At 46.9% G+C, this 16,503-nt stretch overlaps 8 protein-coding genes across 8 annotated transcripts; 5 read left to right on the top strand and 3 right to left on the bottom strand.

Moving 5' to 3' along the window:
• Positions 1–50: 50 nt before the first annotated feature.
• SERLADRAFT_463003 (uncharacterized protein) lies at positions 51–903 on the top strand (the record flags this gene model as incomplete). Its single annotated transcript, XM_007316313.1, is given in 4 exon segments — positions 51–91; positions 111–184; positions 268–486; positions 577–903. Coding segments are annotated over 3 exon segments (285 nt in total), but the record flags the coding sequence as incomplete, so codon positions are not given.
• Positions 904–2,132: 1,229 nt separating this feature from the next.
• SERLADRAFT_463002 (uncharacterized protein) lies at positions 2,133–2,887 on the top strand (the record flags this gene model as incomplete). Its single annotated transcript, XM_007316312.1, has 3 exons — positions 2,133–2,281; positions 2,339–2,579; positions 2,635–2,887. 2 exons carry the CDS (start codon positions 2,188–2,190, stop codon positions 2,551–2,553), a joined length of 309 nt encoding a protein of 102 aa, XP_007316374.1.
• Positions 2,888–3,349: 462 nt separating this feature from the next.
• On the top strand, positions 3,350–4,548 carry SERLADRAFT_463000 (uncharacterized protein; the record flags this gene model as incomplete). The annotated part of the gene is made up of 6 exons (XM_007316311.1): positions 3,350–3,448; positions 3,505–3,542; positions 3,600–3,977; positions 3,998–4,160; positions 4,213–4,394; positions 4,451–4,548. The coding sequence occupies 4 exons, from the start codon at positions 3,356–3,358 to the stop codon at positions 4,026–4,028; spliced, it is 540 nt and encodes a 179-aa protein (XP_007316373.1).
• Positions 4,549–4,564: 16 nt separating this feature from the next.
• SERLADRAFT_462998 (uncharacterized protein) lies at positions 4,565–5,107 on the bottom strand (the record flags this gene model as incomplete). Its single annotated transcript, XM_007316310.1, has 1 exon — positions 4,565–5,107. The coding sequence occupies one exon, from the start codon at positions 4,960–4,962 to the stop codon at positions 4,753–4,755; it is 210 nt and encodes a 69-aa protein (XP_007316372.1).
• A 1,432-nt stretch (positions 5,108–6,539) lies between these two features.
• SERLADRAFT_462996 (uncharacterized protein) lies at positions 6,540–8,482 on the bottom strand (the record flags this gene model as incomplete). The annotated part of the gene is made up of 5 exons (XM_007316309.1): positions 6,540–6,683; positions 6,734–6,910; positions 6,962–7,331; positions 7,389–7,753; positions 7,813–8,482. 4 exons carry the CDS (start codon positions 7,886–7,888, stop codon positions 6,879–6,881), a joined length of 843 nt encoding a protein of 280 aa, XP_007316371.1.
• Positions 8,483–8,562: 80 nt separating this feature from the next.
• Positions 8,563–10,097, bottom strand: SERLADRAFT_462992 (uncharacterized protein; the record flags this gene model as incomplete). Its single annotated transcript, XM_007316308.1, has 10 exons — positions 8,563–8,863; positions 8,924–8,974; positions 9,038–9,136; positions 9,194–9,241; positions 9,295–9,373; positions 9,422–9,593; positions 9,645–9,695; positions 9,746–9,812; positions 9,867–10,015; positions 10,072–10,097. 8 exons carry the CDS (start codon positions 9,783–9,785, stop codon positions 8,753–8,755), a joined length of 651 nt encoding a protein of 216 aa, XP_007316370.1.
• On the top strand, positions 10,051–11,272 carry SERLADRAFT_462990 (uncharacterized protein; the record flags this gene model as incomplete). Its single annotated transcript, XM_007316307.1, has 2 exons — positions 10,051–10,334; positions 10,385–11,272. The coding sequence occupies 2 exons, from the start codon at positions 10,163–10,165 to the stop codon at positions 10,891–10,893; spliced, it is 681 nt and encodes a 226-aa protein (XP_007316369.1).
• A 368-nt stretch (positions 11,273–11,640) lies between these two features.
• Positions 11,641–16,428, top strand: SERLADRAFT_447438 (uncharacterized protein; the record flags this gene model as incomplete). Its single annotated transcript, XM_007316306.1, has 15 exons — positions 11,641–11,883; positions 11,937–12,030; positions 12,091–12,495; positions 12,552–13,085; positions 13,136–13,333; positions 13,399–13,430; positions 13,493–13,555; positions 13,606–13,630; positions 13,692–13,765; positions 13,828–14,032; positions 14,090–14,195; positions 14,262–14,333; positions 14,388–14,549; positions 14,607–14,844; positions 14,948–16,428. 15 exons carry the CDS (start codon positions 11,795–11,797, stop codon positions 15,411–15,413), a joined length of 2,763 nt encoding a protein of 920 aa, XP_007316368.1.
• Positions 16,429–16,503: the final 75 nt, after the last annotated feature.

Here is a 16,503-nt window from a genome sequence, read left to right as displayed (position 1 = left end):
CGTTCTTTGCTCAAACCTATATAATCTATCACTGAGGAATCACAGACCACAAGAGATTTTGGAAAGCAAAAAATTCCCCTACTCACAAAAATTCGAACTATGGCTCGTGTCTCCATCCTCATCGTCACCCTCTTTTTCTTGACCTGTGGAGTCTCCGCGAAACCTATCCCCACATTCGATAGAGGTGAGTTATCGTCAAATACTGCGAGCGTGTGCTAGATTTTCTGATGTTTTTTGTTTATTTGTTATTCTCCACTGAATCTCCAGCGGTATCAGAGTCTACTCGCGAAGACGCATCATATTTGGGTCCCCAAGTGCGAGCGGTATCAGAGTATATTCGCGAAGACGCATCGTTTTTGAGTCCCCAAGTCGACGGTGTGCGAGAGGATTCGGTATGGCTAACACCACCGCCACTTGAATCGGAGCCAGCCAACTGAGCCCAGGAGGCTGATGTGACATCTAGCGACAATGCTTTGTTGATAAATGGTATGTCGGATCTTAGGTTGGAATCTCTTGGATTGTAGCCTTCCAAAGCTAGAGTCGTCTTTGATGAAACCTTACTGAGAACCTTTTTAGGATGATATGGGCTGGTTAACGAACGACGGATAAAATAACTAAACAGATGGTAGATGGATAGCAAGGATCAAGAGATGGAGAGGTCCCATCACGTGGCTGGTATGGACCGGGTTTGAACTCAAAAGTCACTGCCATGGCCATGAAACAACTGGAACACTAGTACTAGCCCAGTTGACTTCAATCACACACATCAGTGGTATCTCCACATCTCCGTTACTAATAAGTTACAGCTGATGGCTTCGCTACCGATACTACGTATTCCATGTAACAGCTTGCGGATATTTGTAGAAGGATATTTGAAATTTGACTCAAGTGGTTGAACTGGTCTGTTGAACTGGTCTGAGCTCGAGGAAACCTGAGAGACTGTTTGCAATTCAGCTTTACATCATGCAAGGATGATTACCCACTGACGAAACGGTTATAAAATAGGTGTGTATGTACGAAGGAAAGAATTTGAATTTGATATAGAAGCACTGTACAGCACCTCATCATATCGAGACGCTCGGTGAAATGCGCCATGATTTGCCTGTGCTAAAGAAGCCCGAACCACGAGAAGGAACAACTGGAACAGAGACATGGTGAGAGAGCTCATCTGTGGCAGTCAAGCACATCACGCTCAGCGTCGGAAACCCAGAGGCCGATATCGAGGCTCCAATTCTCGCTTGCGTTGAGATCTGATCACGATAAAAATCTTTCGATGCATTCGAAATGCCGTGTGGGGATGGTGCACAGCCACGGAGTGGCTGTACCGGTACCGACAAGCACTTTGACATGCAATGCTCAAGGCCCTCTCTGGATGAAAATTCAGGGGACCCAGGTGTAACTATTGGCGGTACCGTGTCAAAGACAGTAGTTGCCTGATGGTGCATGATGGGTGACACCTTACTGCCAACCTGAAGATACATTTCGAGTTCATCGTAGGAACCCGCGCGGGGAAATACTAGCATGTAGTAAATGAAATCAAGATTGCGGTAGCGATACCGTGCACTTCCGTCGAGATGATGAAGTCTAGAACGTGATACGACAACCTATGCGCACCTTAATATACACTGACGGAGATGATGGGGCGCACGCTGTGTGGCTTAACCTGTAAGCCGCCAATCAAGTCACGGCGGTGGGTGTATTCCCCTCGACCTTTCCACTGTTCATCACAGGCGCACAGGCGTAGGAAAAGGAAGCCTGGATCCGCTTTCATTCCGTAGCTGTAGACGCCACTCAGATCGAAACACCTAGGTATGATAACGGTTATGCCAAGGGTTTCACCCAAGTTAGCCAGAAACGGTGAATAAACAGACTACAGGCATATGAAACAGATATTCACCGGAAAAGGAAGGCCACCAGAGTGCAGTGGTGTATTTTGAAAGAGTCATTTCACAGTTACCACAGCTTGGATGATGAACAGGTTGACTTGAAAGTGGATCATGTAACGGAGGCTGAGTACTCATTGCAATCATGGAATGCATTGACTCGACTTTTGACCGAGATACCAACGGAACTAGCACCCCGGGAGCGCCAGCGTACAGATATATAAACCCTGATATCTGCACGGTGTCACCAGTCATCTTGATTTCTGAAATATCAATACCACCCACCAAACATACCCACCACACAATGGTTCGAGTCCTGACTTTTATTGTTGCTTCCTTCTGTGCTGCGTCTGCGGTTATGGCTTCTCCATTACCTCAGATACACACCATCTCATATGGTACGTGATATGATGTTTTAGTACACGGACAATCTGATTTTGACCCGGCCTTCGCAGAACCTACCAACACCCGATTAGACGCATTATTCCTCAGGCCTGAGCCAGGTTGGGAGAAGCGCTCCGAGGCTGCTACTTCCTCCACTTCACGCCTGGATTCGTTGTTCCTGAGACCCGAACCAGGGTGGGAGAGACGCTCTGTGGCTTATGGCGATGCATCTCCCACAAGGGAAACAACACTTCGCATTCCCCCTATGCCTACTACCGCACCTTGACGAGCCAGGGTAATCGTATTGTCCAGGTGAGCCCTAATGGCGGAGTCGTTTCATTAACGGAAAATAACCTCTTCTTGATAGGCGGGTCCTTGAGCGCCGCGCGCAGACCGTTCCCTCAACTATCAACTATACAAGAATATAGCGATATAATCAGCAATAGAACACTTAGACTGACAACCACTTACTATACTATACCATACCATACCATACCATACTGTGTAGCATATATTTATTATTGTACTTACGCATAGCAGTTTCGGCGCACTTGCGAGACAGGAGGCGATTTAACTGGTAAAGGGCAATAGTTTATACACTATATTATCATTAAATTAAATTAATCATTGAAAGATAACACTTAGCGTGATATTTGTATTCCATTGCAACCGCAGTTGAGGGGTATGTGGTCGAACAGTCTCCCTTGTCAGACCAATTACTGATATGACAGTCGATAATGGTCGAATACAAAGCCTCGAGCATTCAAGAATACCTTCGTGCTCCCAACTACTTTGAAGAAACCACAATATTGCTCCGCATGGTGCAAATTAGAATCAGATCCGAAAAACAAACATCATGATAGCGATCGAAACGAGGTTTTTTTTTCAATGAACGTACCCGAACCCAGTGCGCACTTCCACTGTACAACATCAGCTGAAGTTCTTGTTTACGCTGCACGTAGCCACAGTCAACGATGTCCGACTCAGAGTCTGGTTTAAGCCTGAGGACCTATGTGCAGTTCACCGACCCATCCATTCGGGAACAATATGCCGCGACATTGCCGTCGCGAGAAGAGAGGCGTGAGAATATGAACATCATCCCTCTGCAATGCTCAAATTTCAAGGAATGCGGTAAAACTGTGGCAAGAGTGCAGCTTAAGGTCTGCTCAAGATGCAAACAGGCGTGTAGCATTTCCATGCTAGTGTTATTCTCTTACCTTTATTATTTAATTTTCAGGCAAGGTATTGCTCACCTCAGTGTCAGAAAGCTCACTGGTAAGTTTGAGTGTGCCTCCATGATCTCATAAACAACGCTAGAACACCGACAAACAGGCGCACAGAACATAAAAAGGAGTGCGAGGTTGTGGGCTTGGCTCCAGCCAAAGACATCGCACTCAAACTTGTAGAGCGCCTTCTCGCTGCTCCCAATTTAACGAGATACTTCTATTTCCATTCCATTCTTACCCTCGATCTTATCCAAAACCGTTTAAATGCCAGTCACTACGCTGTCAAAGTAGAATGCGACACGCAGGTCGCCGATTTAGCAGCTCACTTGCGCCGGATGATGGCCGGTCAAGCAAGGGATCCCACCGCTCAAGTACTATTGTGCGTGACCGAGATATCACGCGTTCCTATGGACGAGGCTCCCGAGCGTACGCGTATCGCTGCCGCAGACGCAACAAAAAGATTTGAAGTTGCTAAGGAAGAAGATACTACGCTCGTAATTCTCTATTTCACAACCAAGGCGGGTGGCGGAACTGATGGGTCATATACTGCGCCGCTGCTCTTGCCACACGGGGCTATATCGTATATGGCTACTAACCCGAAAGAGACTCTTCGCTCAGCTATGTTTGGAGAATCTCAAATTCCCTTAAACGAGAGAAACTTGAGAGAGTGAGTCCCTTACCTGTTGGCGTAGTGACTTGAATTTTGATGTCTCATGTAGGTGTCTGAACAACGAAATTCGAATGGATAATCAAAATAAGTTGCGTCTCCGTGCGGTGAGAAAATTTATTTTCGTCGTGTTCTGGTTTGTGAAAGCTTACCCCCGTGCAGTATCCTACGGTGGAGTGATTACCATAAATGCAATCAGACTGGATAGTAGCAATATAGGTGTCGAGATTATCTGTATGCATGTCTATACCCACGAATGGAGGAATCCCCTGTTCAACGCAATGTTTCAGGTTCTCAACATCAGGCCCAATACATCCATGTGTCCGAGGGAGCAGCGACTGGCTAAAATAATTGTCATCACAGCATTTTGAATTTGCACTCGATGTCCTTTTACAAACTGTCTTCATCATTCCACGTTCGTTATTTCAGTCGTTCAAGCGCAGGAGTTTGAGTCTATTTCCATCTTTCCCTATGAGCCCGGTACAACGAGTCACAACTCGAGCAGATCGGCAAGAATAGCACTAAATGAAAGACTCTACACAGACCCTTCGTAAGCCCTTCGCTACCCGTTACCTATTACCCTGAAAACTACTTATGTGATACCCTTGAGGTTCGCAGTTGCTGACGCCGTCACTTCAAACAGTACTGCATCTACGAGCTTGGAGAGCCTAGAAATTTCCATATTTACTACATGTAAGATTGACAGCTCAGTATGCCATGAGACGAGAAGAACAAGCAGGACTATGCCCGCCGTACAGCCGCGGCGGATGCCACAAGTGCTGTAAAATCTTGCCGTGAACATAGTAGATAGCAAGAAAACAGTAGAACGTATGGCAGGTGAGGACGACCATCAACAAAAAAACTAGGCGGAACTTCCACGAACATTGTGACGAGACTGTGTCGTGCAGTCACTGTCTGTCAAAGTGTCGGATTGTCCTACCCCCCGGGCGTCTAGATACCATGAATACTTGTTAGCACACGCATGCCTAAAGCATAAGTTTCTATGATAATTATATACTTATATTTTCACGCACCAATATTTCGCGTGAAACTGACTGTAACGACATGATCGGTGAGCCACAAGTACTGCACTACGAAGCCCGAACCTGAAATCAATCATGAAAAACAAATAGAATGATCATCAGTCAGAGAGTATGCAACCTGGGAAATGTATATATGTATATATAGCACATGCAATGCCTCACATTCAAAACGGAGGTAGACACGAAAGCGGAGAGGTTGCGGAGATACGTCCTCGTTGATTGTAAAGGCAAGTTGCGAGTGGCCAAACCTACGGCAGTAGTAATGTTTCCGTGTGCACTAAGGCAGTATTGTGTAGGTGCTATCTTCTGGAGACACAAGGTTTCTCCCTGAGCTTTCTGAGCGTTACCGTTTTCTAAGATACTAGTGACATCAGTAGATTCGATGTTCCGTAAATCAAACAACACCGACTGAATAAGTTACAAAGGTGATACAACAGAATGACATCGGAATGTCTCTGGATGATAACTTACCTTTGGTAGATATAGCTCATCAAGGCCCACAGGTTCACAGGTTCACCAAGGCTGTGCTGATGTCAAGTCGTTGGGCAGGCGGGTGAAATTCTCCTGGAGCCTGATTTTTCGGGCCTGGCCTTTACCACGAAGATAGTCGACCCATACGCCTTCCCATAATGCGACGATAAACGAGGTGTCAATTCCAACGATCAATCAAAGGAAAGGGGCGCCTCTTTGCAGGTATATAATGGCCAATGTCGACACATGACCTACAAGTCATAAAAACATCACAAAATATCGTCAACCAGACAAGCACACATAATGAACAGACACTTGTTTGCGTCACTTGCCATTATTTGCGCCATCGTATCTGTATATGCTGCAGCGCTTCCGGAATCTACGATTGGTAACTCGATTATGCTCGTTTTCTTGTGTGCAGATCCTAACTGAGGAATATTATACCCTTCTTCAGCTCAACGACAAGACTTGCCCGAGTTGGAGACCCGCCTTGATGCTGTATTTCTGGCTCCTGCTACATAAGTAAGTTCATAGGTGCTTATGGAGTTATAAACGTACCCCTGAGATGAAGTTCCAGGACGGTGACGAGGGATTGGCAGAGGTGAAAGGATACTTAGTGATATTGTAATTCTGGAAAATTCAACCTCCAGTATCCCACCTTCACGCCTTTGAGCGCTGCATTGACTAAGGCTGGATAAGATATCCATTTGTCTATCATTGTTGGGAATCAGACATTCAAACGCTATTCCAATGAAAAAGATGACCCATATCGTGCCATCCTGGGCCTACCGGGCCCTACCCATGAAGACGCTTCAAAATGTATTAGTGTCCACCGAGACGGATCACAACGGAAACATATGACCCTGATGACAGCGTTAACGAAATTGGCATATTTTCATTTCATCGGCAATAGCTTGACAGAATATCTCATTCAGTATGGCTTGCGATAAGGGGAAGAACGACGGTTCAGGACATAACTTGTCCACGGAAGGAGAGGAAATAATCCTGCCTTTGAGTCCAACTGAGCAAATGATACGTTCCAAAACTAACCGACCTCACCTCATAACAGCGTGAAGATATATCGCAACAAATAAATTAGCAAGTTGCAAAAGTACAGTCACAAACAATGCAGCTACATTGAATCTTGACATTATCTCTATATTACGTTAAAAGGGGTATTCGTTGAGGTTCCCGTATCCCGTAATCATCTGGTCTGATATTGATACATGAATATACCTGTAACACCAGTCAAAAGATATCGGAATTCATTTTATGCGTTGGACATACCCCACGTCGCGTTCTGATTAGACCACACGTCAAGCTCGCAGTCGGACGACTCGGAAGCGCACGCAATTTCATAAGTATGAAGTGAGGCCCAATCGCACGAGAACTCCGGCAATTTGACCTCTTCTCCTGGGCGGGCAATCAAGGTCCCAACTTGCTTTTGACATCGAGGACGACTTGACCATGAAAGCGTTCGCGGGTTCAACGAACTCGACACGTCAAGTGCACACACGGATAGTTGGACAGGATCATCCATTACTACTGGATCAATTCGTGTTCCAATCCTGTCGAAATCGAAAGCAGGAAGCCGCAAAGTGAGAGCACATCGTTCCATACCATAATCGACTGCTCTGAATTGCATAATCGTATGAATCTGCATCGTGTAGAATTAGTATACAGCTCGGCCTTTGAACAATGAACCCGACCCTACTTCACTGGATACTTGTAAATGACGATCAGGGGGCAACAATGTACCATAATCGCTAAGCCATTGATGTTCACCTTCCGGGAAATTTTTGTGAGTCTCGATATTGCTGACTTGCGTGGCTATACGTGGAATGTTGATAATAGGGTCATGATGAGACGCATTAACATTTCCTGACCGATATAGCTCTTCGAGACCAATGTACGAGTTGCGAAATTCGAGATTTTCGAATGCAGTGTCAGATGAACTAGCTAGTAGTCGCGCAACATAGAGGAACACCAAGACGTCTAGGAGGGAGAATGCCAAGAGTGCAATAGTCACATATCGTTGCGCTTTGAGCTTCCGGAGCACCACAGCCGATGATTGTATGGCTGTTGGATAGAACCCGCTTATTACAGTTCAGCCTATACCAACGTGATACCACACTAACCTCCATCGTCCTCACTCACACGAAAGTTGTCGTGCTCGTCAAGCAGCGCTATGGACTCTTCTCTGGGATTATGCATCGAAGCGTTGTGGGTGGTGCTGAAGGTAATAAGTGAATGCCCACTTTCTGTGAGCGAATGATACGGAACTTCGCAGCCTGAGATAGGAATGACTCCCACCCGTCCTGTCTCTCGGAGACCAGATGGCTATGTTAATCGATGACTTCGACGCATGGCAATGCGAGTCATCTCCTCGGATATTTATCATCATACACCCGATAGAGAATTTTTGATTCCATTGCAGTCATCGGTTACCGTACTAGTTTGAGTAGACCGATAAGCTGTGCCTTCCCAGAATCTTTTGAAACTACCACTGCCAGTGCTTCCATCCAACTTGCCTTATTAACATTTTTGATTAGATACACCCAATCTCCACGTAATATCCCAGGGCTTTATCCCTCAGTCGAATCTGTGTTTGAGCCACGGTGTGGGACTGGATCGGGATGGATTCGACAGGTTGACCAAGAGGCGCATGATACTCAATGGTCCGCAGGGTACCTGTTTGAGAAAAACTGATGGATATGCTGTTCATGGCTGATTGCTTGACGGTGGTAATTGGATGCTGTACAACGTTCAGCACATTGAGGTCACGGTCATTGGCATGCGGCGATGTTACATTCCAGTCTCAGACGGCTATAGCCGGGATGCCTGCGAGTGACTTTACCAAGTTGGTTGTCGCTTATACATGATAGCATGGTATGCTGAACCTTATGTTTCAAATGCCTGCCAATGCTTATTGAGCTACAATGAGGTTAGACATTATATAAATAAATGAGTCTGACAAGCAAGATTGTATAGGACCGTTGGTCATTTATCGCATCAGAATATCACGAACAGCCTGCCAGTGCCCCAAAATTAGACCTTGGGACGACGGCGAGATATCAATCAGGGGGTTCTGGTGTCAAGGGAAAACACATGTAGCGGCCATTCTCCCAATGGCGACGGAACTGTCCGCCCGCCCATCTCCTTGAATCCCATAGCCGTATAGATCGGAACCTGACGTGAATGATTTCGTGCGATGAGTAGGATCCAATTCAGTTGGGTCGTCAGGCTCACATTGGTGTGCGTTGTAGTGCTGAGTGCAAGCACTTCCCCTTTCTGCGTTGCCTGTAGGATACCGGGTTGGGCCTCGTTAGCAGTCGAATTGGACGGGGACAAAGCTCTCCGCACCTTCTCAAGAACCGGTCCAACCAAAGCCCTCCCTATCCCCTGCCTTTGCCTTTCTGGATGAACCATAAGCATATGTAACCACCATGCATCACGCTTCCCCTTGAGTGATGATCAGTGAGAAGTTACTGATTCACATCAGATTCACGCTTCACGTACTGTTGGGCCCAGGCAACTGGAAACAAAATCAAGGAACACAGCCGAGTACTGAAAAACTGAGTAATGAATCAAAGAAGATAGGGAGAGTCAGGCAGGCAGACCGTATTCTTGTAGTAATCTCGGCCTACTTCAGGTAACCGTGCCATAAAGTCGTTCAGTCCTAGCTCTCGTTGTTCCGGTCTACGCAGATTAGATGGCACAATCTCATGTATCAAACATGTAACCTACTTGCTGAACATTTCCTCGCCGGGAGGCATCCACAATGCAAAGCCCACCACGTCCCCACTTTCATCTGTTGCATTGTAATATTCGCCAGCAAGTATGCCAGCCATCAAAGTGGAGCGGGCCATGGGGTCTAATAAAGTAGCATCGCATCCACTGAGGCTCAATGCTGCAATATCTGAAGATGGTGGATTTAGGACAACCGGTGTACATTAAGGTAAATGCATACTGTCTTTCATGCACGAAACAAACAGCGCAACTGATGCTTCAATTTGCGTCTCTAAAATTGTGTTAGTAAACCACTTTTCAATTATCTAAGTTAGGTCCCACCTGATGGACGTTCGACACGCTGTACAGTGACTTGAGGCATCTCTGGTTTCGTACAAGAATTACAATTCTGGGCAAATGGAAGAATGAATGAAATAGTATTGTGACCTCGAGCCGTGCCCACATTATTAAATGAATCACTTTCGTTGATAAGATAAGCCGGTGGTAACGGCAGAAGGCCTCATCGATCAAGCTTCGATCAAGACTGAGAGAGCTTTGCACTCTGAACACTCATGTACCTTTGCCGACCAAGTACACCGAGTTCCCGTGGGCCTGTAAAGCGGGCGTCAATCAGCCAGCGGTCATCTGACGGGAACATCAATCAAAACCTGTCCGCCGCACAGCTCAGGAGTAGCATATACCCTCTTTCTTTCCCCAAAGGCTTGGTTTGCTACGAAGACCGCCTAACTATCATAAGTCATGCACTTTCAGAGGGAAACTTACACAAACGTCATATGTCTTTCTCTACTACTCGCGACTTCACTCTACTTCAATGTCATGCTCATAAACACTGCCAGACATGTGAGGGAGGCATTGCAACTGCATAGGTCAACCGCCTCGCCTTTACATTTGAGGCCAATCGAACCTTATTGTGAGTTACATCGCAGACACAATTGACTTCCGGCTGATATCGCGATATAGCATTCGTCGGCAACGACTTCCCGGAACTGCTCTCTATAGAGAGTCGATTAGTTAGGATGTCCGTAGAGGAAAGTGTCCACTACTCCTTGGCAGACCCTGAGGCCAGCGACGAATGGTTATGGACAGCTCCTCTAGGGGACAATCACATTCGCCTCGGGCCTGACATGCGCATGTTCGCTATTCCAATGTTCCATCAGCTACACTGTCTGCGAGGAATACGTGAAGCAATGGAGAATGGGCTCAGCAGTCTCCATCACGCACAGCAGGAACACATCCACCACTGCTTCAACTACATCCGACAATGGACACTTTGCTCAGCAGACGTGACACTCGAGCCAGGCGATTTTATGAGTCGAAATTTCACGACGGAACGTGTTGGAGCTACGCATACCTGTCGTGATTGGGAGCCAGCATATACTGTGGTGAACGACAGATGGTTCGAGTGGAAAAAATTCAAGCAGGAGCACGATGCGTTACAAAAACGTACAGAAGAAGTAACCGACATTTGAAATTATTTTCCAACGAGGAAGGCGCTAAGTGTTTGGCAGTTGGTGAATGGGTAACAGGAACAACTTGAAGCGGAGGAGCCTCAATACAATCGTGTATAGTTTACCACGGCCATTTGAAGGTATGCCTCTGGGAAACTGGGCAGCGTCGTTGGGAGGCTAGAGTTCTATGCCTAACGGTTTATGGGACAACTAGAGAACGATGTCTGTCTTGAGTAAACGCCACGGTAATTGTGGCGGATAGGCGAATAGTGTTCATGATGGTTCAGATGGTGTCGAGTTGATACATAGCAAGTAGACCATATGATAGCTCCAAAAGCCTAAATGTGACTTGTCTTAATATCCGTGCTATGAAAAGGTGTGAACACGTGCTATCTGTGCTAGGTTATGTCCTTAAGACCGCTTAAACACGAACATATCTGTGAGCGACGTACCTGTGAGTTGAAGGCGAGTGCTCGTTTTGACATGTACACCGTACAGCAAAAGACAATGCGGATGCAACAAATGCGATGATCACCATGTACTAGCAGCTCCGACGACGTCGTAGGTATTTTCAGGTGATCCTTTGATTGATGGTTATACCAAATTGTCCGAATGCTGGCGATGCAATGGTCCCGTCGAGCGCTTTTCCATGTTTGCGGTAAAGAAGCAGATAGAGAAAATATAGGCACCTTGTGCCGGGTCAAATCTGCATACCGTTTTTTATTATATAAAAACTGTATTTTTTTGGTCGCATACCTTCAGTGGCCACCGATCGATTCTGGCTCGTCTTTCTCTTTGCCTGTACCAAGACTGCACTGGCACATAAAATTCTACATATCTGAGTTCAGCTGGCCCTATAACTGGTATATCTTTCCAAACCAAATATAACCTTGTCGCCTTCACCTCAAATTCCTCAGCAGGCATGGAGGCTGTTGTACCACCAGAGATCACCGCTGAGCTGACCCAGATCCTTTCAAATCTCGTCCTAGGCGATAATAAGATTAGAGCAAGGTACTGCCGAGTTCCACATATATTTCATATCGCTCAAATCTCATTCCAAACAGCGCAGAAAAGGCTGTCAATGATCGTCTTTCTCAAACACCAGAGCTTTACCTGCTCGCCCTCGCGCAATTCGCGATAGCAGCTGATACAGAAGTAGTAAGTTATTGCCCTCTCTGTTCTGCACAGAAATAATCCTAAGGTTATGTGCCACTGGAGATGAGGACTTTCTCGCTTGTGTTACTTCGTCGCTTGTTATTTCGTACGGCACCACAACAATCACCACAGACTCCTCGCTTGACGCTATACGACCATCTCTCTGTGCAATCACTGACCACACTAGAGCGTCTTCTCTTGCATTCGCTATCTCATGAGCCTCTGGACAAAGTGCGCCGCCAAGCGGTTGATACCATCTGTGATCTCGCGAACAACTCCATGTCTCGCGGTCGGCCATGGCACGCTTTACAGGCGCAAACTTTCAGTATGACACAGACTGGCGAGACGGGTTTTCGAGAATGTGCTTATCGTGTATTCGCTGGGTGCCCAAACCTCGTCATGGATCTACAAACCGATGCTGTTCTCAGTGTATTCCAGAAAGGCCTGCAGGACTCTCAGAGTGTAGAGGCAAGTGTTATTACTTCGATGGTGACCCTCAGGTTTAAGCGTGGTTCACGTTCTAGGTTCGACATGCTGCTCTCCGTGCTTCTGTCTCCTACTTGACTGCTTCTGACGCACATCAACTGTCACAATCGCTCTCATTGCTCTATCCAATGCTCGATACCCTCCCTACACTCCCAAACGTGCATCTCAAACTATTCCTTGGCACGCTCACACCTTTGTGTAGCACTCATCCTACTCTATTCCAACCTCACTTGGGCGCTTTGTTGGCCTTCTTACCAGGCCTTATCATGCCGACTGCTGATCCTGGTCCGACGCCAACAGTTGCCAAGCCCTTCCCCAACACACAATCTACGTTTACTTTCCCTCCTGGAGAAGATCAAAAGCCCGCCGATACTGAAGCGACAGAAGCGAAAGAAGACGAAGACCGAGACCTAGTCAGGAAAGCTGCTCTCGAATTAATGATCAGTCTGAGCGAATCCAAACCGGCCATGGTTAAGCGAGTCGATGGATGGACTGCTGCAATCGTGAGAGCGTGCCTCGAAGGGATGGGAGAACTTCCTGAAGATAACTTGGATGTTTGGCTGGATACGGATGTACGTGAAATAGCTGTCTGTGACTCATCTGGTACTTCATCACTGTACAGCCATCCGAGGATCCCTTGGACGAAAATTACCCTCAAGTGTACGAGCACTCCATTGATCGGTTGGCATGTGCTCTTGGGGGTAAAGCTGTACTACCTCCAGCTTTCCAACTCATACCATCTATGTTAGCAAGCTATGACTGGAGGTTGCGACATGCTGGTCTGATGGCAATTGCCGCCATCGCTGAAGGAACAAGCAAGGTCAACACTGTTCCTTGAATGCTTTTTCATCTCGGGGGGCTTCTTAGCTGACTGTGGCTTTACAGTTAATGCAAGCTGAACTAGGAAAGGTTATCGAGTGAGCGAATTTGTTTATTCTCATGCATAGACCATAACCCAAAATTTTTCTTTATTCCCAAGCTTGATAACGCCGTTGTTCAAAGATGGACATCCGCGCGTTCGATATGCAGCTTGTCAATGCGTGTAAGGCGCACATTTTTCTATTTCAATAGCCTTACTGATATCTTGCTTAGCGGGCAACTCTGTACTGACATGGAAGTATGTTCAATATCATATCACTCCCCCTCGCTATCTCATAACAAGTTGGTTTCCTTTGTAGGAAATCATACAAGAACGATACAGCTCACAGCTGTTCGCTGCCCTCATACCTGCTTTAGAATCTCCAGAACCTCGGTATGCAATCACTCCTTTCGACATTCTCGCCCTATCTTCATTGATAATTATGCCGTCTAAAGGGTCGCTACGCATTCTGCTGCTGCACTCATCAACTTCTGTGAAGGCGTGGCTCGTGATACTTTGATTCCGTACCTTGATCCCATTGTAGAGCGTCTTCTCAAAATGCTTAATCCAGAGGCAACCGATGCAAAACGTTATGTCCAGGAACAAGCTATCACAACACTAGCTATGGTCGCAGACGCTAGCGAAGCCACATTTGCCAAGGTAAAAACCCACACTCACCTCCGTGTATTTCGATAGCAACTCATTCCATCCAAATAGCACTATGCCTCAATCATGCCGTTGCTCCTTAACGTCTTGAGAAATGCGAACAGCCCCAATTACCGCAAGATAAGGGTCAAAGCCATGGAATGTGCCGGACTAATAGGTGTGCAATTTGTCTTAGCTATCTCAACGGTGATTGCCAGTGCTGAAGGAAAGGGACGATATGTAGCTATCGCCGTTGGCCGTGAAGTTTTCCGTCCAGATGCCAATACACTTGTTGAGATCCTTATACAAATACAAAGTACCTATCCATTAGTTCCACGTGTATTTCCTCGTGCTCAACCCTATCATCCAGATAGTCCTATCGATCCCCAAGACACCCTGCTGGCTAACTATCTAATCGCGACATGGGCAAAGGTGTGCCAGGCTCTAGGACCCGATTTCGAGCCCTATCTCCCAGTCGTCATGCCACCTTTAATCAATGCCGCAGGCGCGAAAGCGGACGTTGCTATATATGGTATGTTCACCCTTTTTCCGGATGAAGCGCCCTAATCTCAGATACTATCGCCCAAAGATGAAGTAGAAGGTCGACCAGAGCATAGGGACGGATGGGAGACATTGTCAATGGACGGTCAGGTCGTCGGCATCAGGACTTCGACCATTGACGAGAAGTGTTCAGCGTTTGAGACCCTCATCATATACTGCTCAACGCTCGGCCCTCGATTCGCACCGTATCTCTCTCAATGTCTCGAGCTCACGCTGCCTTCTCTGCGGTTCTACTTCCACGAAGGTGTGCGAGAAGCAGCTTGCATGTGCGTATCCCCCATCTTCATATCAGTTTACCCCTGGCCTCTCCGCTCCGTCCCTCTTTTTCCTTTTCTTCTTTATCAGATAAATCTAACGCTTCTACCCCAGCCTCATCCCAATGCTCTTCTCCTGCGGCAAGCACAGCGGAACCCTCACCGCACAAATGGTCTCCGCAACCCTCGCCCAGCTCACCAACTGCATCACCATCGAAACCGACGTCTCCTTCGTCGCCTCCTACTACCGCTCCTACGGCGATGCCCTCCGCGTCTTGGGCGGAGGCGCAGCTATCACGCCCGAGATCCTGAATCCCATTGTCGAGGCGACAAAGGTACAGCTCCAAGTCCTCGCCGAGCGTCGAAAGACCCGCTCACAGCGCCCCGCGTCCGACCTAGAGGACGAGAAGCACGAGCTGGCGCTGATCGAGGAGATGGAGGATTTCGCGCTGGAGGATATGGGTAAGATGGTGAAGCAGCTTGATCAGAAGCACCCTTTGCTCGTTGCGATCTCGAGCGTCCGAGAGTTGGGCTGTAGCAAGTGGGATAGTGACGAGGACGACAGGGACAGCGATACTTGACGACTATGCTATCATGATGAAAGAAATGACTTGGTTTTTGTTTGATTTCTCTGTAACGATGTAAAAGATTTAGTGCTTTGATTTCAGTACATGTCACGGCGAGTTGTTTATAGATTCTATGGTTTTAATTCCATAAACGCTGTAACACTTTCACTTTGCGCATCCAGAACACTAAAGAAGCACATCCCATAACAACACTCTTCTTGCGTCTATCATGTCCTAGCTGAAGGACAGGCGGGTAAATACTGTACATCTTCCTTATATTACGTCCAAAGATATCAAAGCGGAAAAAAAGAAAAGAAGGAAGGAAGGAGAAGGAGAGAAGAAAGATTGAGAGCAACAACCAGTTGACACATCACCCCTCTGCGCCAAGTCGGTATCGTAACAACGCCAACAAATAGGGGAGTGAGAAACACCAACATGTTCATAAACTCATGAAAGCGGCCAGGGGAGGGATGAAAAAGCAACGAGTAGAAAGAAAACAAGGAGGAACAGTGTGTGATGAGCAGCTTAATGGGGGAGTGTACATGATGAAACAATGCATATAGACAGATATGTGCAGATACGAACGAGAAGAATACGCATATATAGACGACGACATGATCGAGGATAATCGAGCTTGGAAAACCGATATTGACACACTTTGAAAGTGTCCCGGTTAGATTGCAGAGCCGAATGAGAAATTGGACAACAAAAGTCTTATTTCCTGACTGCGATCCAAGGCCATAGGGTCAAGTTAGGTTTCCCAATCCTGGTTCGAAATATTGACCAGATATAAAGCTGCGGGTTCCTTTGCGACGGCGGGTATGTCGCCATAGTGTTCGTGCTGCCAAGTACCATCGCGATTTCTGGTAGTCGATAAAGTAGAGAGGGGATGGAAAGGGTTCGAGAGGGAGTGTGATTATGGCCACAGCCCTCGCGGTGACTTCTGAGGGAGCTGTGGGGGCTGAAACCAGGAATAGTTTGTATGTAAAGTAATGCTGTGAGATGATGATTGGCTTGTGAGGCCTGAGATATGCAACTAGAAGATTCTCATCAGCCAAGTAATTGATGGACACTGCGAGGATACGCCTACCAACAGATATATGAA

Source organism: Serpula lacrymans (assembly GCF_000218685.1).
Source record: "Serpula lacrymans var. lacrymans S7.9 unplaced genomic scaffold SERLAscaffold_5, whole genome shotgun sequence".
Taxonomy (NCBI): Eukaryota; Fungi; Basidiomycota; class Agaricomycetes; order Boletales; family Serpulaceae; genus Serpula; species Serpula lacrymans.
This window is presented reverse-complemented; position numbering and strand designations above follow the sequence as displayed.